This window comes from Macaca mulatta, chromosome 14 (genome assembly GCF_049350105.2).
Source record: "Macaca mulatta isolate MMU2019108-1 chromosome 14, T2T-MMU8v2.0, whole genome shotgun sequence".
In the NCBI taxonomy this organism is placed as follows: domain Eukaryota; kingdom Metazoa; phylum Chordata; class Mammalia; order Primates; family Cercopithecidae; genus Macaca; species Macaca mulatta.
Window position 1 is genome coordinate 46153222 of NC_133419.1, and position 25626 is coordinate 46178847.

The following is a 25626-nucleotide window of genomic DNA, read 5'->3' on the forward strand; positions in this document are numbered from 1 at the left end:
TGGGAAACAATAAATGACTTATTTCTTACTATTTGCTTTTCACTGTTCATTAGTTTATTCATCCAACAAAGGGCCCACTACATATAAGGCACTATGCTAATGACCACAGTGGGGGATACACACACATGGGTTCCATAATCACATTGGTATATAGGGAGGAAATGTTGGCACACAAATAATTACAGTGAAGCAACATACGAGAAGTACTGTTTAAGTGTTTCAAAGTGTTCCAAGGGGGGAATCATTCCTGCAAGGTGACTGGAGAAAGCTTCATTAAAGACAGGCCACTTCAGCCAGACCATAATGAGATTTTTAGCAGAGGGCAGGTTGGGTGGGAAGGTGTGTCACATTCTAGGCAGAAGATACCTCACGACCAAAGATGCTGAAGTCAGAAAATTCCAGGCAACATCAAGTTATTGCAGGAAGTGATGGGCAAGGCTGGAAAGGAGCTGATACATTTTGGCTGTGTCCCCACACAAATCTCATCTTGAATTGTAACTCCCACAATTCCTATAATTCCCACATGTCGTTGGAGGAACTGGTGGGAGGTGATTGAATTAAAGGGGTGTGTCTTTCCCATGCTGTTCTCGTGATAGTGAATGGGTCTCACAAGATCTGATGGTTTTAAAAACAGGAGTTCCTCTGCACAAACTCGCTTTTGCTGCTGCCATCCACGTAAGACATGACTTGCTCCTCCTTGCCTTCCACCATGATTGTGAGGTCTCCCCAGCCATATGGAACCATAAGTCCAATAAACCTCTTTCTTTCGTAAATTGCCCAGTCTCGAGTCTGTCTTTATCAGCAGCGTGGAAAAGCGACTAATGTAGAAGCTTTGGGGTCCACCTAGGGGCACTGGGGGGTGTTTCAGGTCAAGCACTGAGTCTTGACTTCATCTCATGAGTCCCTGGGATGTTTAAAATGAAATAGGACAAAGCAGTGTTAAAGCAAATGAGTCTGGCAGGGTGAGTAGAAAAGATGGAAAAGGGAAAGACTGGTGACAAAGGGAGCTGCCAGCTACGGCAGTGCCCCAGGTGTGTGGCAACGAGGGTAAGAATGAAAAGAAAGGCAGGGGTGCAAGTGGGGACAGTGGGCCAAAGTGACAAGACTCAGTGACAGAGCATTGGTACAGAGCAAGAACAGGGAAGAGGAGGAGAGGATGTTGAGAGTTTGAACTCAGACAGCAGGGACAGAAAAGAAGTCATACTCGTCCTCCAGAGGTTCTGATTCCTGGTTACCCAGCACTTTATCCAGATAGGATCTATGCAGTGAGAGGCAGCACAGGGCAGGATTTCTCAACACAGGCTTGAGAGTCAGACAGCTCAGGGTTTCCTGCTAAGCTGTGTTATCTTCAGCAAGTTTTAACCACCCAGAGCTTCCATTTCCTCTTTTGCCAAAGAGGGATTGAAGACAACATACCTCAGGGATGTTGTGAAGATTAAATGAGATCATGTGATGAAAAAGAACCTGCACATGGGGAAAATCCTGGGGCAGGGGAAGAGACCAGTGCCCCAAAATGTAGAATACCAGAAATGAACAAATAAAAATGAAAAATATTTTGCATTACAATTCTCCTGAACAGGGTTTGTTCACATTTTAATGATTCAGAAGCTCTTTGTGAATCTTGCAGCACCATCAGCACCATCAGTGCCACCAGTATACTATCACTATGCTGAGGCCTCACGGAAGCGCTAGCTGACACATATTCAGGTCAGAATAAAGATAAACCAGCTCATCACACTGATCCGCAGCCAGAAAGAGAAGAGCAGTGATCAACAATCCCAGATCCTGCTGATGGGCTCAGCCTGTGAATTTGGGTAAATTTCTCCCATGTTTTCATAAAGAGCCCAGTAGTTTTCTTCTCCTCCCCTTCCAGCAATGCTAGCTTCCACATGCCTTTCCCAATTTCCTGTGATGAAGGTTGTACAGACCATCCCAGGGGCTGCTGACCAGTCGGCTGGTGTGTGTGGACTTCAAAGGCCTATTGACACAGCTGCACACTACTGGGCCAGGTTCCAGGGGCAGGCCTGCCTGAAATGCTTTATCCACACCTTGACAGCAATACAACCCTCCCTAGTGGGACCAAAAAACCATCTCAGCTCTTGGATCACTGTTATTTAGTCAACAAAAACTCAACATACAAATGTAAACTGGTTCTACCAAATGGGCCACTGGAGTTTGGAAAGTATGGACCTGAATCTCTGCCTGATCTGTTTTCTGCCACCGCAGAACTGTGCTCACAGCTGATGTCTTATCACAGACAAAATTGCCTTTCAGTCAAGCTGCTGTTACTTTTCAAAAATACCCAGAACATTCTGAGACAATCCTTTATGGGTACAGAGAGACAAAAAGAAAGCAAGCTGCGAAGCAGAGGATTAACCCCAGTCCATCGGACTTCAAAGCCTGTGCTTTTTCCAGTTTTCAAGGAAAGCTCGGTGTCAGCATAGACTTGTACAATTTCAGGAAATTTAAGTAATCAATTCTACGCTTCCCATGTCACCGGGGAGACAAGTGCAGCTCAGAGGAGTTCAGTGACTTGTCCAAGATCACACAGCAAGTGACATCTCCTACTATGAAAACCAATAAGCTAGCAAGAGATTTGATCATATTAATAAGACTATGTCCTTGTAATCAAATAGCAATTAACATTTTCAAACAATATTTTTACACATGTAGCCTCAGTTGGTCCCATACCATCAATGAAGTCTTTATGCCATAGATATTACCGGCCCATTTCACAGAGGGGGAAACTGAGACTCAGAGACGTAAGTGGCTTCCCTAAAGTTGCAGAGTTAGTAGGTGTCAGAACCAGGGACTAGAGTTAGAGTCTTCAGATTCTAAGCCAGTTGCCAAGTGTTAACCAAATCTAATTCTATGCCTGGGCCTGTACTTCGAGCAATTTAGAAATCTCTGTGCTGGGAGCAAAGAGACAGGAAAGTGAAGCACAAGAGAGGTGATATTTACTAATAGAGCCAATAAACTAGACACAAACCCTTCAATTATGATGCATTGACTAATTCTAGTAACAGGTAAGAACATGTTACCTTAACGTATTTTTTCCTCTTCAACATGTCTTTCTCAAGCCATTTCTCCTTTAAAAAAAAAAAAAAGACAAAGCAGGTTTCTAGTTGTAAGGATTCCAACAACACTGGGCATTCCCTCAGGTGAGCACTGAATATAGCTGCACCTGCAGCTGGAGCAGTGGAAGGTCAGGGAAGGCGTGGAGGACAGTTTCTGCTGCTGAGAAGAAACAATTTCCTGGCCAAAGGTTCTTAGACACAGTCTAGCTATTGGGAATCTCTATGACGTGATTAAGAAAGCAAAAATAAACACAAAGACAGATACGCATTTCTCTGGATTGGTTTTGGATTATATTATATATAACAATATATAATAATAGCTATTAAGTACTTGCCATGTGCTAAATATTGTGCTAAGTACTTTGCATTGATTATCTCATCTAATCCTCATGAAAGCCTATGAGGATGTATATTTTAATTCCAATTTTAGGGAGTGGGGGGAAAGGAGGTTCAGAGAGGTTAAGTGATATGCCTAAGGATGCACAGCTATAATGATGAGATGGCCTTTGAACCAACCAAGGTCTGTTTCACCACAAAGTTCTAATTTTCATCCACATCTTATCCTATCTCAAGGAAAGATTACAAACTAGAAGATACTTCTGTGTCCTTCAGACCCTGAGTTTCTTTAAAAGCGGCCATCTTAGGCCAGGAGTGGTGGTAGCTCATGCCTGTAATCCCAGCACTTTAGGAGGCCCAGGCAGGAGAACTGCTTGAGACCAGGAGTTCAAGGCTGCAGTGAGCTATAATCACACCACTGCACTCCAGCCTGGGAGACAGGGCAAGACTCTGTCTCTAAAATTAAAAGAAGGAAAAATAATTTATAAGTAATGTCATTTTGTATTCTTCAAATCAACTTTAAAATGATTTTAAATTGTTATCTCAAAGATTGAATCTGTAACAAAGCTTAGCACTATTTTATCTAATTTTTTAAATAAAAATGCTTGCTCCAATTTTTTTTCAACTTCCATTTTAGATTCAGGGGATACATGTGCAAGTGTGTTACCTGGGTATATTGCAGGATGCCAAGGTTTGGAGTACGAATGATACCATCACTCAGGTAGTGGGTATAGTACCCAACTGTTTATTTTTCAACCTTTGTCCCCCTCCCTCCCTCTTCTCATTAGTAGTCCCGTTTCTACTGTTGCCATATTTATGTCCATGAGTACCCAAAGTTTAGCTCCCACATGTAAGTGAGAACATGTGTTATTTAGTTTTCTGTTCCTATGGTAATTCACTTAGTATAGTGGCCTATAGCGGCACCTATGTTGCTTCAAAGGACATGATTTCATTCTTTCTTATGGCTGTGTAGTATTCCATGGTATATATGTACCACATTTTCTTTATCCAATCTACTGCTGATGGGCACCTAGGTTAATTCCATGTCTTTGCTATTCTAAATAGTGCTTTGATGAACATGCAAGTACATGTGTCTTTTTGGTAGAACAATTTGTTTTCTCTTGGATATATACCGAGTGATGGGATTTCTGGGTCGAATGGTAGTTCTGAGTTCTTTGAGAAATCTCCAAACTGGTATCCACAGTGACTGAACTAATCTACATTCCCACCAACAATGTATAAGCATTCCCTTTCTCCACAGCCTCAACAACCTCTGTTGTTTTTTAACGTTTTAATAACAGCCATTCAGACTGGTGTGAGATGGTATCTTATTGTGGTTTTGATTTGTATTTCTCTGATTAGTGATGTGGAGCATTTTTTCATATGTTTGTTGGCTGCTTGTATGTCTTCTTTTGAGATGTGTTCATGTCTTTTGTCCATCTTTTAATGGGTTTTTTTTGGTTTTTGCTTGTTCAATTATTTAAGTTCTTTATAGATTCTGGGTATTAGACCTTTGCTGGATGCATAATTTGAAATTTTTTTCCCATTCTCTAGGTTGTCTGTTTACCCTGTTGATAGTTTCTGTTGCTGTGCAGAAGCTCTTTGGTTTAATTAGGTCTCACTTGTCAATTTTTTTTTAATTGTAATTGCTTTTGGGGACTTAGTCATAAATTCTTTCCTAAGGCTGATGTCCAGAGGGGTGTTCCCTAGGTTTTCTTCTGGGATTCTTAGTTTGAGGTCTTACATTTAAATCTTTAATCCAACTTGAGTTAATTTTTATATATCTTGAAAGGCAGGGGTTCCGTTTCATCCTTCTGCATATAGGTAGCCAGCTATCCCAGTACCATTTATTGAATAGGGAGTCCTTCCCTCATTGCTTATTTGTCAACTTTGTTAAAGATTAGATGGCTGTAGGTGTGTGGCTTTACTTCTGAATTCTCTAGTCTGTTCTATTGGTCTATGTGTCTGTTTTTGTACCACTATTATGTTGTTTGGGTTACTGTAGCTTTATAATATAGTTTGAAGTTGGGTAATGTGATGTCTCTGGCTTTGTTCTTTTTTCGTAAGATCACTTTGGCTATTTGGGCTCTTTATTGGTTCCATATGAATTGTAGAATTTTTTTTCCAATTCTGTGAAAAATGATGTTGGTAGTTTGATATGAATATCATTGAATCTGTAGATTGCTTTGGGCAGTTTGGCCATTTTAATTATACTGATTCGTCCAAGTCATGAACATGGAATGTTTTCATTTGTTTGTGTCATCTCTGATTTCTTGAGCAGTGTTTTGTAGTCCTCCTTGTAGAGATTCTTTCATCTCCTTGGTTAGATGTATTCCTAGGTATTTGTGTGTGTATCTATTGTAAATGGGATTGAGTTCTTTATTTTGCTCTCAGCTTGAATGTTATTGGTGATAGAAATGCTACTGATTTTTGCACATTGATTTTGTATCCTAAAACTTTGCTGTTTACAGTTCCAGGAGCCTTTTGGCAGAGTCTTTAGGGTTTTCTAGGTATAGAATCATATAGTCCATGAAGAGATAGTTTGACTTATTATTTTCCTATTCAGATGCCTTTTATTTCTTCCTCTTGCTTGACTGTTCTGGCTAGCACCTCTAGTACTATGTTGAATAGGAGTGATGAGAGCAGGCATGGCATCCTTGTCTTGTTCCAGTTCTCAAGAGGAATGCTTCCAGTTTTCATGATGTTGGCTATGGGTTTGTCATAGATGGCTCTTATTATTTTTAGGTATGTTCCATCGAGGACTAGCTTCTTGATGGTTTTTATCATGAAGTGATGTTGGATTTATCAAAAGCTTTTTCTGTGTCTATTGAGATAATCACATGATTTTTGCTTTTAATTCTGCGTATGTGGTGAGTCACATTTATTGATTTGTACATGTTGAACCAATCTTGCATCCCAGGAATGAAGTCTACTTGTTCATGGTGAATCCACTTTTTGCTGTGCTGTTGAATTCAGTTTGCTAGTATTTTATTGAAGATTTTTGCATCTATGTTCATCAGGGATATTGGCATGTAGTTCTCTTTTTTTGTTGTGTCTTTGCCAGGTTTTGGTATCAGGGTGATGCTGGCTTTGTAGAATGAGTTAGGGAAGAGTCCCTCCACCTTGATTTTTAGGAATAGTTTCAGTAGAACTGGTACCAACTCTTCTTTGTACATCTGGTAGAATTAGGCTGTGAATCCATCTGGTCCAGGGATTTTTATGATTGGTAGGGCTTTTTATTACTAATTCAATTTTGGAACTAAATATTGATCTAGTCAGTGTTTAAATTCCTTCCTGATTTAACCTTGGGAGATTGTGCATTTCCAGGAATTTATCCATTTCCTGTAGATTTTCTAGTTTGTGTGCATAGAGGTATATTCACAGTAGTCTCTGAGGATCTTTTGTATTTATGTGGGATCAATCATAGTGTCATCTTTGTTGTTTCTCATTGTGCTTATTTGGATCTTCTTTCTTTGTTAATCTAGTGGTCTACTGATCAAATAACCAACTTGGTTTTTGTTAATTCTTTATATGGATTTGGGGCCTCAATTTCATTCAGTTCCACTTTGATTTTAATTATGTCTCTTCTTCTGCTAACTTTGAGATTCATTTGTTCTTATTTTTCTGGTTCTTCTAGGTGTAACGTTAGATCATTGAGATCTAACTTTTTGAGGTAGGTGCTCAGTGCTATAACCTTTCTTCTTAACTCTGCTTTTGCTGCAACCCAGAGATTTTGGTATGCTGTATTTCTGTTTTCACATATTTCCAAGAGATTTTTAAAATTCTGCCATAATTTCATTGTTTACCCAAAACTCATTCAGGAGTAAGTTGTTTAATTTTCATGTTATTGTGTGGTTTCTGAAAGATCATCTTGGTATTGATTTTTATTTTTATTCCACTGTGGCTGACAGTATGGTCGGTATGGTTTTGATTTTTTTTTTAAATTTATGGAGACTCGCTTTATGGCTGAGCATATGATCAATCACGGACTATGTTCCATGTTAGCACTATTGTAAAAGAGTATATAGAACTATACATTTTGTGGGCAAATTCAAATGCAATTCATTAATAACTATAACCACAGGTGGATTAACATACTCTAGTCAATTTCCATATTGATAACTGCTGTGAGCTTTTATTAAACTTTTTTTTTTTTGAGATGGAGTCTCGCTCTGTCACCCAGGCTGGAGTGCAGTGGTGCAATCTTGGCTCAGTGCAACCTCCGCCTCCCGGGTTCATGCCATTCTCCTGCCTCAGCCTCCTGAGTAGCTGGGACTACAGGCGCCCGCCACCACGTCCGGCTTATTTTTTTGTATTTTTAGTAGAGATGGGGTTTCACCATGTTAGCCAGGATGGTCTCGATCTCTTGACCTTGTGATCCGCCCACCTCGGCCTCCCAAAGTGCTGGGATTACAGGCGTGAGCCACCACACCTGGCCTAAACATTTTTGATTAAGGCTAAGAGGAGAGCTATCTAATTCTTTTGGAAAATCTTAAGTATTTTTGTCAACAAAATCAATTTGTGTAGGTCTTATTCTGTCTCCGTATTATACAATGAAGCAGTACAATAAGCAATAAAACTCTACCATAATATATCTGAGTATCATGAAGCATATTAGGTCAAATCATATCCTGGAAACCGTAACTTTAAGGGGTATTCATTAGTGCCAAGAAGTTGGAAGAAATCAGGTAGATTTCAGATTTCAGGGAGGAGTGGATTATTAGAATGTTTGGTGATTGCCTTACATGGGAGATGCCCCCAGCCTGACACAGCTGATTAAGAGCCTGCTCTGTCTTCCCAGTACCTGAATTCACAATGACTGAGGGCCACTGAGGTGTAAGGAACCCACTTATGCTGACTTCAGTATCATTCCAGGAGAAATAGGGCATCCTCCAGTGACCAAGAGGCCATAATCTTAAAGAACTCAGAGAAGCACACAATTTGTCCAGATGAAGTCCACATCTCTGCAGAAGAGGGATAAAGAGAGAGGGGAAGTGGAAGTAAGTGAAGAGATGGCTTTATTGCTGGGATCCCAAGGGCAGCCATCGTGTCCTGTAGCTGGGGCCTAGCAGAGTCCCTAGGCTTGGAGCAAGTTACCCATACATATGGGCTGAAAGGAGAAGAAAAGAAAACTTGGGTTCCTAGGGAAGAAAAATACCTACAGAAACTTTTAAAAAGTACTATAGAGGTAGAACATTTATTTAAAAAAAAAAAAGTCACATTTATTGAACTGAGGAATGGCAGAGAAATCTCACACTTACAGGGAAAAAGAAAATACAGTAAAAGTGAACACTTTGCACCAGACACTTTCTACTGCTTGAATATAAACTCCAAAAGGGCAAGGACTTTATCTCTTTCACTCACTGTGTATACCTAGCACCTAATTCAGGGTTTAGGGGCATAGTATAGCACTCAGTATACTACTTTTCAGTGAGTAAATAAATAAAACCAAAGAACCTAGCTAAAGTAAAAAACCTGACATTTAAAAGGGAGAGGTAATTATGAGCTCATTTTCCTAGCATTGTGGAACACCAAGTGTGTGTCAGGCACTGAACTCAGTACTGAAGATAAAGAAATTAAAAGACAAGGTATCATCTGAGGTTGCTGGGATAACATTCCAGAGTAGAATTTTACTCCATCAACCAACATCTATCAGGCCCCTGCTTTGGGTCAGGCACCTGGCTGGGCACTGGAAAGACCAAGAGGTGAAGAAGTCCCTCTCCCTGCCTTAAGGAGCTCACAGTGGTGTAGGTGGGAAGCATCCATAACAAAGGTGCCTATATAGGGGGATGATCAAGAACAGGATGTGATAAATCTGCCTGGAGGGGATCAGCACAGTTACCTTTCACTACCAGCTTTAAGCAAAGAGCAGCAATCATTAATTGATCAGGAAGGTTATAGGATTCCTGCATTGAATGGGACTTTTTTTTTTTTTTTTTTTTTTTTTTTTTTGAGACAGTCTTGCTCAGTGGCCCAGGCTGGAGCGCAGTGGTGCAATCTTGGCTCACTGCAACCTCCACCACCCGGGTTCAAGCAATTCTCCTGCCTCAGCCTCCCAAGTAGCCAGAATTACAGGCACCCACCGCGATGCCCAGCTAATTTTTGTATTTTTAGTACAGACAGTGTTTCACCATGTGTCCAGGCTGGTCTCAAACTCCTGACCTCAAGTGATCCACCCGCCTCAGCCTCCCAAAGTGCTGGGATTACAAGCATGAGCCACCACACCTGGCTCCAAGGGGGCTATATTTTAGGTAATAAATCCCTGAACCCTATTCCTAGGAATCTCTACATATACTTCTTTAATGTCCTAGAACCTGGAAAAGCAGGTTTTTCCAACCCACTGATAAGCACTGGATTACACGACATTATGACAATTTTAAGATTATATGTGCAATAATAAAATGAGAACAGAACTCAGACTCCAGCTTCACATGAGGACTCTCAGTATTTTGTGTTGTATTATCCCCAAAGTATTTTAAAATTTTAGAAGCTGGCAGGCGCAGTGGCTCATGCCTGTAATCCTAGCACTTTGGGAGGCCGAGGCGGCCGGATCATGAGATCAGGAATTCGAGACCAGCCTAGCCAATATGGTGAAACCCCGTCTCTACTAAAAATACAAACCTTAGCCAGGTGTGGTGGCGCGTGCCTGTAGTCCCAGTTACTTGAGAGGCTGAGACAGGAGAATCGCTTGAACCCGGGAGGCAGAGGTTGCAGTGAGCCGAGATCATGCCACTGCACTCCAGCCTGGGTGATAGAGCAAGACTCTGCCTCAAAAAAAAAAAAAAAATCAGAAGCAGTAATTGCTCAATAAATGGCAGCAACTGTCACTGCTGCAGCTGAGTCCCGGGCTGCAAATGTCTATATAGGGCTCGTCAGGATAGATCAGGGCCCATCAGGAATTTCCCACAGGAGGTCACAGGAGAGTCTGAGGGGATTTCACATACAGCCCTGCTGCTGCCTGGGACATACTCTGACCTAGTCTAGCTCCACAGTCAGCACAAGCCAGCTCCAGGCATGCCCGCTTCCTGGGTGCTTTGCTTGTATCCATCCTCTTTAACCCTGCCCAGACTGGACCCAGCATGATTCATTTGCAGGCTCAGTACAAGGACCAGGAATAGCTAAGATCTAGTTGTAAGCAGCCACATCCAACCCAGCACATAGGGATTTGTGCAGTTTTAAGCTCCAGACAGCTGTTTCGTGGTATCTATGCCAACACGTACTGCAGAAAAAGCACAAACCCAAATTGCCCCACTAGGTCAGGAAGCAGAGCTGGTGATACAAGCACCTAGGAGGTGGGGCAGCAAGAGACAAAAAAGGTCAAGAAACCCATTAGCTAGAGCTCATTCCTTAGCCCTTCATCCTTCCCTGCTCAGAAGGGGAAGGTCTTGCCTGTCTTTTTGGTGATTATGAAAAGGGACACACTTCAGGAATCCCAAATGTTACCTTTGAATGTAGGCGCCTCAGTGATACCTATCTTTCCCCCTTACCTTTGATATCTTTTTCCATAATACTTTATTTAATGCTGAATGTGTTACACAACATATCAGCCCTCCAAGTTGTGCAATCCAGAAGGGCGGCATCACAGAGCAGAAAAACTAGTCTAACTTCAGTGAGACACAGATTACACAACATGATGAACAAAAGGCCAGAAACAAATACACAAATATTCCCTTGGATTATGTAACTAATAAGTGGAAAACATATTTGATGGGAAAATTTAAAAAAAAAAGATTTCAAGCTTATGTCCTGATCCTTCCTTCTTGGTTATGCAGTAAACATAAAAGTTTTCAGTAGTCTTTTCTCTCCTTTACATTCATGCTGCATTTCAAACTGATACTCTACACAGCGATGAGTAGAACTGTTTCACCTTTCTTTCTTCGTTACCTTTCATTACATGAAAGGGTTGTTAAGACTTCAAAACTGTATCACTTCACTCTTAATAAAACCATTTTTCGACATACTCAATGAGTTTGACTATAATTTCACTTCCTTCAGTAAGACATGACAACTATCAGTAAGCAAGAATTACATTCTCACCTTCCTGTTTTTTTGTGTGTTTAGGGAGGGGTTGAAATGGTTAAGGGCTAGCCTGAGTTGGCACTAACATTGCTCTCATAGGATCTTTCAGAGGCAGTGGAATGGGATGTATGAACTTGGAGCAGGTAGACTTGGATTCTAATTCTTGCTCTGTAGCTAACTTGGTCATCAGTTTAACCCTTTTGTGCCTCAGTTTTCTTCTCTATAAAATGGGACACAACTATCCTATGAAGCAAGTAAGGATGAGCACCCCGCACAGTGGTGAACACAGCTTTCAGTGGAAAGTTCTGAGGCGTTAAACAGCCTTGGCTTCAAATTCCAGCCCTGTTACTTACAGTGAGACCTTGGGGTTGTCACTTTAAAACCCTGCTTCCCTCTCAGAGTCATACCCCATGCTTTCACACCTGTGCTGAGTATGAAATGAGAGGCCATCTGTCAAGTGTCACCAGAGGTGGCTGCTCCCTGAATGATGTGCCTTACAGGTAATTGTCACTCAGACATCTGCAGAATGAATGGCCCTGTAGATGACAGATTTGAACGAATTAGTCACTATCTCTGAACACAGGTGCATGAGGCAGACTGCTTCTAAACAATTTTAAAGGGGATTTATGGCCCACAGGACTCCGGGGCTGTAATAACTTCGGGTACATTGGGCATAGCTGAACCTATGCACTCTTAGGAGTGCTGACCGTTCAGGGGGTTGGGGGAGATGACAATCTGGCCAACAGCTAGTGGCTAAAGCAGAAGCACCAAATCCCCACTTTTTGTTGATACATTTAGAACCCAGCCTTGCTCCAAAAAAGGGGTTCCTGGGCTTGGTAAGAACCAGCTGCTCAGTGCTAGCAACGGTGGAACCCTGTATAGTGACCTCTGCTTTATTTTAAATCTGCAAGCTACAGGCAGCTGACCCTCTGCACAGTACCTGAAAGGCCCGCTTTCAGGTCGAAGCGCCTTCTTAAGCAAGATCTGCACCTCAGCTGTCGACGAAGTGGGGACAGGTACACGACGGCGCCAACATTCCAGGGCGGTCACCCCGCAAGTCTGCGGTCGAGTTTCGGGGTGGGGGGATGAGCCTTCGCTCGACACGGAGACCCTTGGCCCTATGGCTGGCAGCTGCTGCGCTGCGACCCCAGCCTAAATATCATAGCATCCCCGCCCTCATCGCGTTCCGCAGAAAATAAAAATGCCTCGCCCTGCTAGTCAGCAATGGGAGAGTCACTGATCCCCAACTTAGTGGTGGGAGTGGGGGAGCGTGGCCCCGGGCCCTGCTGGAGCTTAAACACGCGCGATTACAGAGGAGGAAGAGACAAACCGAGTCCAGATCCAGAGACCGGCTCCCAGATCTCGGCGCGGCTGGGCAACACTCAGCACCCATCCGCAGAAAAGTCTAAGGCAGAGGAGAGCAAAGGGAGCCAACGCGGGCGCAAATGATCCAGGTGCAGCCGAGGCAGCGCCGCCGCCCCGGGCCTCGGTGTCCCGTTCTGCAAAGTGAGGACGGAGGATCGAAGTGTCTCCCCACCCTGCTAGGGCTCCACAGGGAACCAGGCTAAAGCTGCCTTAGGCTCGGAGACCGGAAAAAGAGGGAAAGACAACAGGGAAGAGAAAGGGAGGAGTGGATGGGAGACCGAGAGGAAAGACGGCGGGGACAGGCTTGGCGGGTTTTCCGCCTTCCTCCTCTCCTCCTACACCTGAGTTCTCACAGCGGGGCCAAGGCCCCGCGCCCACGGAGCTTAGGCACCAGTAGTCAAGCTTCTCCCTCCTCACACCAATTTCTGCAAGGCACGGGGCAGACGGTGGGCAGCACAACCATGCATGCGAGGGGTGCAAGGGGGAGAGGTCCAGCTGCAGTCCGAGGGCAGGTGAGCCGGCCTGGAGCTGGGCAGGGGTGAGATAGCCCCATGCGGGGAATCGCAGGGCGCCTGCGGCCCAGCCCGCGAGCCCCGGGCGGGCCAAATTTTATTCCCCAACTTTGAGCAAGGGGAGGGGGTGTATGTAAAAAAAAAAAAAAAAAAAAAAGGAAAAAAAAAAGTTGCTGAACTTTTCCCCCAACTCTGCCGTAGAGGCGGGAGCGGAGGGCGGCGCCTGCACCGATTCGCCGGCGGCTACGGTCGGGAGGCTCGGATTGGCGCGCGGGGGCCGGGGCCGGAGCTAGCGGGCGTGGGGGAGGGGAGCGGCCCTCCCCGCCCGCGGGATCGGCTCGCGCCGGGAGCGGGTTAATTTCAAATCGGGGGCTTGGCTGCTCCTGGACGGTCACGCTCCCTCTGCCCGCCAGCCGGCCCGCCAGTCCCGGTCCCGGAGTCTGTCTCCGGCACCCACCTCGGCGCTGGGGAAAGACTGACTGACTGCCAGGTACGCGGACTCCCGGGCCTGGGAGGGGCAGCGGTGCTGAGGAGTCCCGGCTCAGCCCCCGCCGGCTCCCGCCGTGAGGTGGATTGACAGGTCAGCGGGACGCAGAGGGGCGGCGCGGCGCCCGGGCGACGCGGCATCGGGAGAAGGCTCGGGCTGGTGGCAGTGGCGGCGGCCGCAGCGGCGGCCGTTTCCCGCCTCCCGCTCCGCTGGGGGCCGTGAGGGAGGAGCTGAGCTCCCGCGCAGAGGGGCGGGGGCGAGCGAGGGGGAGGGGCGGGGATGCCGTGGTTCCGGGCGCGGGTTTGCCCGCGCTCAGGCCCCGCGCAGCTAAAGGGAGGCGCCGGCCACGGTCCGACTTTCCGCGCCAAATTTTTAAATCGAAGGCGGAAGGTCCGGCCCCGCCCCTGGCGCCGTCGGCCAATCGCAGGCCCGCCTCCGGCCGTCTGGTTGGTCGGAAATTGTTGTCCTGGAAACCACGATGATGCTGTCCGGGAACTGTCGGGCGGGCGGCGGGCAGACAGGGCCTGGGGGAGGGGCCTTTGGCCCAGAGGAGGGGGAAGTGCACGGAGCTAGTGGCTGCCCGGGGACTGTACCTGCTTGCCTTATTGGGCAAATGCCGCCTTCCAAGGTGGAGTCTAACGCCGTGGTGTGAACTGGCCACCCGAATAGGGACTAAATAGTGCTTTGTATCTTTAAGAAAGCTCTTTTTAAAATTAAAAAAAAGTCTTAATTATAAGACTCTCTTTAAATGCCCAGCTGTATGCTTGGAGCTTTGGGACTGAATTTGGAACTTTCCTGTCAAGCAACCTCCCATGACTTTACTGCTGAGCCTGTGCACGTGTGTGTAAGGGGAGAAATCCAGGCATCTAGATGCAGACTTGTACCCAGTTACTTGGGATCGCGTGCGCTCAGCCGGGACCTGGGCTTGTGCGCTCAGTCCGGAGCCCAGATCTGCGAACAGGTGGGTGCTTGCTAAAGTATTTGCTGGGGTCCAGAGAATGGCCCGCCTTTTCTACAGATGGGAGAGGGCTGTCACTAGAAATTCTGTGGGTTGCTTGAAGTCTTAGAACAGCCGATCCGTTTGCTGAAGGAATTTACTGGCATTTGTTGGCGTTCTACGCCCAGTGGGGCGATCGCTGGTCGAGAATAAAATGTAAATATAGTTTGTCATTTTTCGTTAGTCTTTGTTTCCGTAGCCTGTTGTCCGTGAAGGAATTTTCAACAGATCTTTTGGTTCTTGTTTTTCTCTAACTTTTTCTATTTCCTTTTTTCTTTAAGGATATTAAAACTTTTAGTCCAATTGATTGGACTACTTGAACCATCGGGATTTGGGGAGGAACTCCAGATTTTTCATTTTTAAACTCTAAATGTATGAGGAATTTACAGAATGGAGAACGAAAAGGTACTTTATAACTTCAATATTCATCACTGCAATTTTAAATTCAGTATCATCCGGATTTAACTCCATAATTTTTCCCTATCCAATAGATCTTATTAATGCCACATCCTTGGTTAGCCTCTGTAATAACCTGGAAAAAATGAACCTTATCTTATAGTTTCAAAAATATCTAGTTTAAAATATATACTAATTTAATTAATATAGTTTAAAAAATGAAAATTATCTTAATTCAGTCTCCAATCATGTCAAATGCCCTTTCTGAATTCCAGTTGTTCAAGAATCCTCAGAAATGTAATGAAACTGACAAATTTTATTATTCTTAAAAATATATTTTCTATATGTATGTCTTGGAGACAGCTACCAAATCATTAAAAACTGGAAAGATTGTAAAGGGGCAAACCTACCCCTCTTCAAGAATTCGTTAGTTTCATTACAACATTTCTGAGGATTCTTGAACAACTGAAATTCAGAAAGGAGGTTTGACATGATTGGAGACTGAATTTCTTTTTAAGATAATTTTTTACCAAATTGGCAGCTTATTTATGGGCTCTGCAAAATGCTCTGTTTAGGGGGCAAATATTTTGTAAAATTACAAAAGAATTGTCTTTGGGGGGTGTCCAACTACTGACAGGTTAAAAAAAAGTGAACTTAAACATGCACATTTCTTAGTAGTTTTAGATGTTAGTCAAATAAGAGAATTACTATTGCTTCTGATAATGTGAGGCAAAGAAAAAGCCTATTCTCAGATCAGCACATCTCAGACGCACATACTGCAAGGAGCTCCTGTTGGGTCCACCACACTGACTTCTATGTAAGAAGAGCACCATACTCGGAGTGAGAATATCCAGGTTCCAGTCCTGTGTGACCTCTCTCAGCCTACATCTTCTCTTCTGCAAGCTAGGAATGCAGGATTCCATGAACATACAAATGGAAAAGAGCTTGATAAACCCAAGATGTCACAGCAAGTCCCATTAATCCATGTTCTTGGTTATTTGGTCTGCCTATTTTTGTACTTATTGCTCTTCCAAGCATTTTCTTTAAAATAGATAAAGATGAGAGTAGTGTGTGAGGTCCCTGGTGTCCAAAACTGGAAGGAACATAGTCTCCATTAGCCTTATATGAACTGCTGTTAATTTTCCCTTTTGTCTCAGTGGCTATCTTGCCTCTGCCAGGATCTAGCTTTGTGGTCTTAGGTAGCTGTTAGGTTGGTGCAAACGTAATTGCTGTTTTTGCCACTACTTTCAATAGCAAAAGCCACAATTACTTTTGCACCAACCTAATAATTTTACTTTTCTGGGCTCCATTTTCTCTATCTGTAAAGTGAGGGAGTGTGTGTTCAAAGAGCAGACTTTTCTGGTCAGAAATCCTGCTGTTGGACACTCTGGATTTCCCTGATAAATCTGACCATATGCTATCCCTCACCCTTGTCTCCTTGTCTCTCTGACTCTTCAGTGGTATTTTATTTAGCACCCATTTCATGCAGCCATTATGCTAGGTGGATAAGAATTTCTGCCCTGTAGGCCTTTACTTATTACAGTACCATGAGTAAACAAAAGTCATTTCTAGGAGTTTGAGATCATTTAACATTGTCAGTCCAATTAGGGGAAGCTGAGTGAAGGGCATTTGGGAACTCTATACTGTCTTTGCTACTCTTTAAATCTAAAACTATTTCAAAATACAATTATAAGTCCTAACTAAAGTTGTTTTTTCAGTGGTTGAAACAAAAGGTGAAAACATTTAGGCCTTATTGCAAAATTAAAAATGGGAAGTGTAATTATTAGAATGGACAATACACATCACATGACCATTAGAATACAGTTATTAATTTCCTCAACTCTACAATCTCATTAGACATTTTTTCCTTGGCATGATTCTATTCATTATGCAATTTCTGGAATCTAAGCTGTCTGATAAATCCTGTTTTACCATGGATTTAATTATTTACATTTTTTAAACCAGGAAAATCTCTTTTGTGAGCCACATAAAAGGGGACTAATGAAAACACCTTTGAAAGAATCCACCACAGCAAATATCGTGTTGACAGAGATCCAGCCTGACTTTGGCCCTTTAACCACACCCACCAAGCCCAAAGAAGGCTCCCAGGGAGAGCCGTGGACACCGACAGCCAACCTGAAAATGCTCATCAGTGCTGTGAGCCCTGAGATCCGCAACAGAGATCAGAAAAGGGGGTTGTCTGACAACAGAAGTGGATTACCTGAGGCCAAAGACTATATACACGTAGGTTTTCACGACTGGTTGGAGACTGGGAAATTTGTTGGGGGGGCTTGTAGCTATTGGAGAAGTGCCAGCAATTTAAAGCATCACCACCTGAAGTCTGTTATTAACTTCCTTCAGAGCACCAGAAAGGTTTGAACCCCAAGAAATATAGCACTGGGAATTCTGAATCTTTGCATTATTTTCGTTTCAGGCTTTCCTTTCAGTTTTGCCAAGTGTTTTGTACTCCCCCACCCCGCACCAACCTTTTCTCCCACCCAGACTTTGCAGCTGTTGAAGCTAAGCGTGTGTAAGTTGGTGTTAGTCATCGAGCACAGTTGCCTCTAATAAATCTGTCAAACTTTATTTTAGAATAAGACAGTGTTTACCTTTTTCTTTGTAGGAACACTTATCTGGAGATGAATTTGAGAAATGCCAGCCAAGTCGAAAAGAGAAAAGTTTAGGATTATTGTGTCATAAGTTCTTAGCACGATATCCTAATTATCCCAACCCTGCTGTGAATAATGACATCTGCCTTGACGAAGTGGCAGAGGAACTTAGTAAGTATGCAAAGAACTCACTGAAAGAATTAATAATTAAAGTGGCTTTATGGACTTAACTCCTTCAGACCCCGGCTCATCTAGCCAGTGTTTGTAAAGGACACAAATAAGGCGACATGGAAATTTTCTATCCCTAAAGCCCTCTTCTAATTTAAGAATGAAGGCAAGTAGTTGCAAATTTCAGCAAATCTTGGAGGCAAAAAAATCACAATGAAGGTTGCTTCTGACTGCAGTTTTCTCTGAAGCTTTAAAGAAAGGCAATATTGTCTTATGACTTGTTTTACAAAGTTACAACTGTGAACTTTTGCCTCATTGCTCTGCCTTCCTGTTCTTGAAGAATCAGGCTGATGAATGGTTATCTTCCTAGTTGACGCTGAGGATCAGCTTCTGTGAGTGGGAACAGGACCTGTGCACTCCTGGACCTCCAGCACTATTCTGAGGACTAGTTTTCTGAATGTTTTGTGTTGGGCACAAGTTATCCTTCCTGCCCCTTTTTATCTTCTGTTCAAAGACCTGAATCTATTTGGAGCTAAAAAGGGGCCTGTGACAAATTTGGGGTACCTTTGGAGTCATGTGGGTATCTTAATCTAAACCTGTGAAGAGATGTGCTGTGCAAGATAACACGTTTTAATACAAAGCAATCACCCCGTGAAGAAAAGTTGCCCTTCTAATACATGTTTGTAAATATCAACTGTATTTCACATTTTAAGAATATGCCATTTAGATTCATCTACTCTTCATATATGCTTAATGGTAGCTGGGTAGGAAGTTCAGCAAATATCTATTAATCTCCTACTACTATGTGTCAGGCAATGTTGTAGGAGCCTGGGATACATCCATAAACAAAAAGGGCAAAATCTCTTCTCTCTTAGAACCTATATTCTAGTGGGGCAATAGATACTGACTAAAGGATATAGGAAGTAAGGAAGGATAATACATGCTAGAAGGTAACACGCATAGTGGAAAAAATAAATTGTAGATCAGGCTCAAGGGATCAGGAGTGCTGGGGAGGTGCTTTGCCATAAGTGGTCAGATCAGGCTTCCTTGAGAAGGTGACATCTGAGCAAGGACTTGAAAGAAGCAAGGTAGGGAGCTGTAAGGATATCAGGGAGAAGGGTTCCAGGCAGAAGGAACAGCTAGTACAAAGCAAGTGCGTATCTGACAGATTCCAGGAACAGCAAGAGGTCAGTAGGATCCACCCTTATTAAAATAGTGTTTTATTGATCACTTTTCCAGAAAGGCTGATCTCATCAAATATTTAAATTGAAATTAAGTTTCTTGAACGAAGAGAATTGTACCATTACAGAATATTGAAAACCCAATTTAAATAGATAGATGAGAGTCACAGAATTACTAATATCACATTGTTAATGGTACCCAGAAAGTAAGCAAAATTAGACCCAAAACGGGATATTTTATTTTTATGTGAGTTTTTAAAAACTACATCATGGTTTTTGTACGTTTCTGAAATCTCAGCATTTTGTTTCTATCGTATGATCATTATAGATGGGTGTGTGTGTGCCTGTAGGTATTGGAAGGGGTTGGAAAGTGTGAGATGTAGAGTTTTAAAGACTTGGTTTGCTACTTGCTAGCTCTTTGCGGGTGAGGGTGAGCTACTTAGCTGGTCTGAGCCTCTGTTTTCTAATTTTTTTTTTTTTTTTTTTTTCCTTGAGATGGAGTCTCGCTCTGTCGCCCAGGCTGGAGCGCAGTGGTGGGATCTCCGCTCACTGCAAGCGCCGCCTCCTGGGTTCATGCCATTCTCCTGCCTCAGACTCCCGAATAGCTGGGACTACAGGTGCCCGCCACCACGCCCGGCTAATTTTTTTGTATTTTTAGTAGAGACGGGGTTTCACCGTGTTAGCCAGGATAGTCTCCATCTCCTGACCTCGTGATCCGCCCGCCTTGGCCTCCCAAAGTGCTGGGATTATAGGCGTGAGCCACCGCGCCCAGCCTTTCTCATCCTTTTTAAAGTGAAGATCATAATACCTACTTCACAAGTTTAGGGTGAAAACTTCCTAAAGCTGTGTAGCACATCTTAGTCCCTCATTAATTATTGCCTTTCTAATTCATATGATTTGTACCCTTGGAAAGCAAAGACATGTCTTTCTCACCTTCACAGTATTTGTTGAGTATGTACACTTACAGTACAGTTAGGAAAATGATATTATCCGGGACCTACTGACGAATAAACCATGGAAGAAAACGCTATTCAATTCTAAACAAGTTACAAAAATCTGTAACACACAATTGCACGTTCTTTGTAGATGTTGAACGTCGTCGCATTTACGATATCGTGAACGTCCTAGAGAGTTTACATATGGTGAGCCGCCTCGCCAAAAACAGGTACACTTGGCACGGGCGACACAACCTCAACCAAACCCTTGGCACCTTGAAGAGCGTCGGGGAGGAGAATAAGTATGCCGAGCAGATTATGATGATCAAAAAGAAAGAATATGAGCAAGAGTTTGACTTTATTAAGAGTTACAGTATAGAGGATCATATCATCAAATCAAACACTGGCCCAAATGGACACCCAGACGTGTGTTTCGTGGAACTCCCTGGAGTGGAATTTCGGGCAGGTGAGAGATGGTAGTGAAAACCCCAGGCTGCATGGCATTTGTCCTCTGTCTAAGGAAAAGGTCCTGTGGAGAACACGGCTCTAAAGCTACTGCTGCCTTTAACGTTCAAATGCCGCAGTTGTCAGCTGTATGATCAGGTGGTGGTATTTTTAGCCTTGTTACTTTAGAAGTCACTTGTCCCTTTATGAATTTTAATTCTCTAATCCTCATCCTTCTCTAAAGCGTCCGTAAACAGCCGCAAAGACAAGTCTTTAAGGGTAATGAGCCAGAAATTTGTGATGCTGTTTTTGGTGTCAACGCCTCAGATAGTAAGCCTAGAAGTTGCTGCCAAGATTTTAATTGGGGAGGACCATGTGGAAGATTTGGATAAAAGCAAGTTTAAAAGTAAGTGTCATGACTGCCATGGATTTTTGAACCTATTCTTAAACAATAAAATCTCAGTCGTAAACTCATTTCCAAATTAGGAAACATAGGTGCATAAACAGATCTTCTCTAATTATGTTTTTATATCTTCACTTCTTCCCAGAAGCCATGATAATATTGATTTAGCTAACTCATTATGATACATAGGTATCACTACTCTTTTTTTTGTTTATTTTTTGGTTTTTGGTTTTTTTTGAGACGGGGTCTCGCTCTTTTGCCAGGCTGGAGTGCAGTGGCACGGCCTTGGCTCACTGCAACCTCCACCTCCTGGGTTCCAGCGATTCTCCTGCCACAGCATCCAGAGTAGCTGGGACCACAGGCACGCGCCACCATGCCCAGCTAATTTTTATGTTTTTAGTAGAGACAGAGTTTCACCATGTTGGCCAGTAGGGTCTCAATCTCTTGACCTGGTCATCCACCCACCTCGGCCTCCCAAAGTGCTGGAATTACAGGCATGAGCCACCATGCCCGGCCAAGTATCACTACTCTTATTTGACACATTGCTTCATTTGATATTGTAACACTGTTCTCATTAAAAGTAAACACTGGAAGAATCTATTCTGTGTAAGCTCTAAATGAGAGTAAATTGTAAAGTGGATCTGGACTCCAGGTCTCCTTCCACTGATGCTGATATAGAGGGTTTATAAATGACTCATAAACTTGTCCCCAGAAGTGACCTGCAGCACAGGTAGCCTGCCATTTTGAAGGAATGGTTTTAGCTAGATTATCTGCTCAAAATTCGGAAGGGACTGTAGACTGGATTCCTAACAAAAGAGCTACGCCCTCACCATTACACCAGACTTTGCAGGAAGGGTGTGGAAAGAAGTGCTCAGAGGATGGGGAGGGGCACTTGGCTTGGGAGATCTGCAATTTCAGAAAACACATCCTGATACTACTGAGGGGTTACTTGCCTTTTGTGAGTCACCAGATAGTTTTCATCTTTGTTTCACTGGTTAGTCATAACCTTGAAAACTATTCCAGGAACTGCAGAGGTGTAAGTTACTGAATCCCCAGGGAAGTCAGAACCTTCTGGTATGGCTAGGAAGGAGACTTGATTTGTAATTTGTACTATCAGGATGGCAGTAAAAACAGACTTTTTGTAACAAAACTCTTTAAGATATGTGAGATTTGTCAAATTCACAGATCTATGTTTTGCATATTACATAAAGACAATATTTTAAAAATTACACATGTTGATGGGGTACAGAATTTTCCATGCTGCTATAGTAAATACATTTTGTTATAAACTATTGCAAGCAGAAAAGCAAGACATTTGTCACTGATACTTTTATTTCTCTGTTCATAAAGTTCTTCTGAATCCTCATTAGAAGATACCCAGGAACGGTGACTTTTTATTTTTGAAATAGTCTGTAACATAGTTTCAGATAGAGTGATCTCATCAAGTCATTTTTTCTTTGTCAACATATGCTATTGTCATTTCAGCATTGAGTACTAGCAGTAACTGAGTCTTTTAAATATTTAAAACTTTTTTATGGTAATTAAAGCTGTATCACCAGAACTTAAAAGGAGGCAGATGTTTCTCTGTCTGACATTGATGGTTAAGACAGCTCCTAGAATATACATGAAGTCTTTCTGAAGAAAAATTCTTTGATCTTTTCATTATTCCATTAAGTGGTATATATACTTTTTTTCCCAGCAAAAATTAGGAGGTTGTATGATATAGCTAATGTTCTGAGTAGCCTGGAGCTTATCAAGAAAGTTCATGTTACAGAGGAAAGAGGCCGAAAACCAGCTTTTAAATGGACCGGCCCAGAAATCAGTCCAAATACCAGTGGTATGTATTTTTTTCTTTCACCTTTTGCTTTATTATTTGTGTGTGTGTGTATGTGTGTGTGTGTTTTTAATTTTTAATTTCCAGTGTGTGATGTTCCCCTCCCTGTGTCCATGTGTTCTCATTGTTCAACTCCCACTTATGAGTGAGAACATGCGGTGTTTGATTTTCTGTTCCTATGTTAGTTTGCTGAGGATGATGCTTCCAGCTCCATCCATGTCCCACAGAGGACATGATCTCATTCCTTTTTATGGCTGCATAGTATTCCATGGTGTATATGTACCACATTTTCTTTCTCCTGCTTCATTATTTTGAATTAATGCACATTGGGAGATATTTTCCCTTCCCCTTCCTACTCACAGCCCCACATGGAAAAGATATATATGATTGAAAAGATGATTCAAGATGAATGGCAGTATAGAAAGTTTGGCTACTGGCTCCATCAGCAAACCAAGATCCATAACAACCTCCCTCCCTGTGTTCAAGAAGTAGAGTCTGTATGTGAAAGGATTCGGAAAGTTGAAAGCACCACAAAGCATAAAACACTATTGCTGCTATGTGGCACAGTGACCACAACAGAACCTGTGCCCATTGAGAATATGAAATGAGTTCACTCTGGTATCAAAGTAGATATTTCTAGTCTTCATCTTAACTCTGCGATGCTGACATTTTGCATTCTACCAAAGATCCCCGCCCAGAATCATTGAAAATGACAAGAACGTGGGCCATGGAGACAGAGGGAAACTTAGGTTCCATTCCCAGCTCTGCCACTCTGGCTTTGCAGCCTGAGGCAAGTTACTTCTTCGAGGCTTAGTTTTCTCATTGGTGAAATGGGAAGAACAATGGCACCTCAGTGGAGTTACTGTGATTTTGGTATAATCTCAGAGAGAGGTCCTTTGGTGCAGGAATTTGGAGTGAAAGTTCTGGGGCCATACTGACCAGGTTCATATCCCAGGCCCACATGCTCCCAGTTGAGAGACTTTGAGCCAGTAGGTTAATGTCTCTGTGGGTCAGAGCTCTCATCACTGACACGGGGCTGCATTTCTTGAGGAACAGTTACCTCATGGAGCTGTGAGGATCACCCTTATTTCATCAGATCTAAGACTCCACTGATTGTAAGATGCACAATTCTTTCTATATCACTAAGAAAGAAAAATTGCTAATAACTACCCTCTAGCACACCACTGGTTATAAGATATAGTGCAGTTTCAGAAATGCTAATATAGGAAATACTGTGTCTCGGAATTCATTTAATAAGACAAGGTTTTCTCTGTAAAGCCCTTAGAACAGTGATAGGCACGTGGTCGGTGCTCTGTAACTTGCCACTTTTATTCCTAAAATTGTTTTATTTCATATCCCAAAGGGAAACTGAGCCATCCAGGTTTTAATACACAGATGTTTTCTGTTTCAGGCTCCAGCCCAGTCATTCCTTTTACTCCCTCTGATTTGGAGGTGAGACGGTCTTCAAAAGAGAACTGTGCCAAAAATCTCTTTTCCACACGTGGGAAGCCAAACTTTACTCGACACCCATCTCTTATCAAATTGGTAAAGAGTATAGAAAGTGATCGGAGAAAGATAAATTCTGCTCCCAGTAGCCCTATCAAGACCAACAAAGGTATGTTTTCAGGAATGTCAGGGGTCTGCTAGGAAGAATTCCCTTTTATCTCAATTTGTTTAGCTTACTTGATCCTTGCAATGTCAGAGAATTATTTCAATATCTATATACCCAAACCCTCTTGAAGCCTAACTAATGTATAAATTTAAAAAGTCATTTATGGGGCTTATTGTTTAATTGCTATGCAACTTTGAGGGGAGATGCAAATTTCTGTTCCTCTGACTTCAGTGAGGTTTCATCTGTGTGAACATTTATTCTTTAGCTTTGACTGATGCTCTCTTCCTTTCTATTTTACCAGCTGAGAGTTCTCAGAATTCTACACCCTTCCCAAGTAAAATGGCTCAGCTCGCAGCTATTTGTAAAATGCAGTTAGAAGAGCAATCGAGGTAGGTTGGCAATGCTCTTTAATAACAGGATGAATTACTTTTACGTTGCATTATTAGGATTACTTACTTTATTTGAAAAGAAGCACTAGCCTTGAAAACTGGAGAGCTAATCTTTTCTGTATCTCATATTCACTCATTACAGAAATTATCTGCATGTTCCATAAAAGCGTGTCTTCAGTGTGAGGCTTAAAGCTGTAGAACAGTTCAGAGAAAATGTATATCCATCATGTTGTGTATTAAATCTTGTCTTTTAGTGAATCCAGACAGAAAGTGAAAGTACAGCTGGCAAGATCTGGACCCTGCAAACCAGTAGCCCCTCTGGACCCCCCAGCGAATGCTGAGATGGAGCTAACAGCACCATCCCTCATCCAGCCCCTGGGAGTGGTTCCCCTGATCCCCAGCCCATTGTCATCAGCAGTGCCCCTGATCCTACCTCAGGCCCCTTCAGGCCCATCCTATGCCATCTACCTGCAGCCTGCTCAAGCCCACCAAAGTGTGACGCCACCCCAAGGCCTGAGCCCCACAGTCTGCACCACCCACTCTTCTAAAGCTGCTGGAACAAAAGACTCCACAGATGCCACCACTGAGAAGGCAGCCAATGATACCTCAAAGGCCAGTGCCTCTACCAGGCCTGGAAGCTTACTGCCAGCACCAGAGAGGCAAGGGGCAAAGAGCCGAACCAGGGAGCTGGCTGGAGAAAGAGGCTCAAAGAGGGCAAGCATGCTCGAGGACAGTGGTTCCAAAAAGAAATTTAGAGAGGAACTAAAAGGACTTGAAAATGTCTCCACAGTAAGTACAGCCTTGAACTGCACAAAGCTTTAGGAATTCCCTAGTCTATTACAGGAAGATTGGTGACTTGTGA

The 25626-nt window shown here is 43.1% G+C and overlaps 1 protein-coding gene and 1 long non-coding RNA gene across 6 annotated transcripts in view; one reads left to right on the top strand and one right to left on the bottom strand.

Annotated features, from left to right (window-relative positions):
• On the bottom strand, positions 1-14040 carry LOC144334561 (uncharacterized). Its single transcript, XR_013404528.1, has 3 exons — positions 13767-14040; positions 3042-3089; positions 1-2912 (listed from the first exon to the last, which is right to left on the bottom strand). It is a non-coding gene; the product is annotated as an uncharacterized LOC144334561 (long non-coding RNA).
• The window catches only part of E2F8 (E2F transcription factor 8), a 17291-nt gene continuing 5301 nt past the window's right edge, over positions 13637-25626 (top strand). For 2 of the 5 annotated variants that reach the window (XR_013404527.1, XM_077964839.1), the window contains exons 1-10: positions 14379-14757; positions 15075-15198; positions 17155-17433; positions 17813-17969; positions 20234-20548; positions 20771-20932; positions 22629-22766; positions 24175-24378; positions 24677-24764; positions 25019-25553. Coding sequence is in view for 4 of the 5 variants with exons in the window: in XM_077964839.1 (XP_077820965.1) it covers positions 15184-15198; positions 17155-17433; positions 17813-17969; positions 20234-20548; positions 20771-20932; positions 22629-22766; positions 24175-24378; positions 24677-24764; positions 25019-25553 (1893 nt within the window). In the remaining variant the exon portion in view is untranslated. Of the gene's footprint in view, positions 13890-14359; positions 14758-15074; positions 15199-17154; positions 17434-17812; positions 17970-20233; positions 20549-20770; positions 20933-22628; positions 22767-24174; positions 24379-24676; positions 24765-25018; positions 25554-25626 lie in introns of those variants that run through there. The other 3 variants (XM_077964838.1, XM_001095088.5, XM_001095199.5) reach the window with 3 other exon arrangements.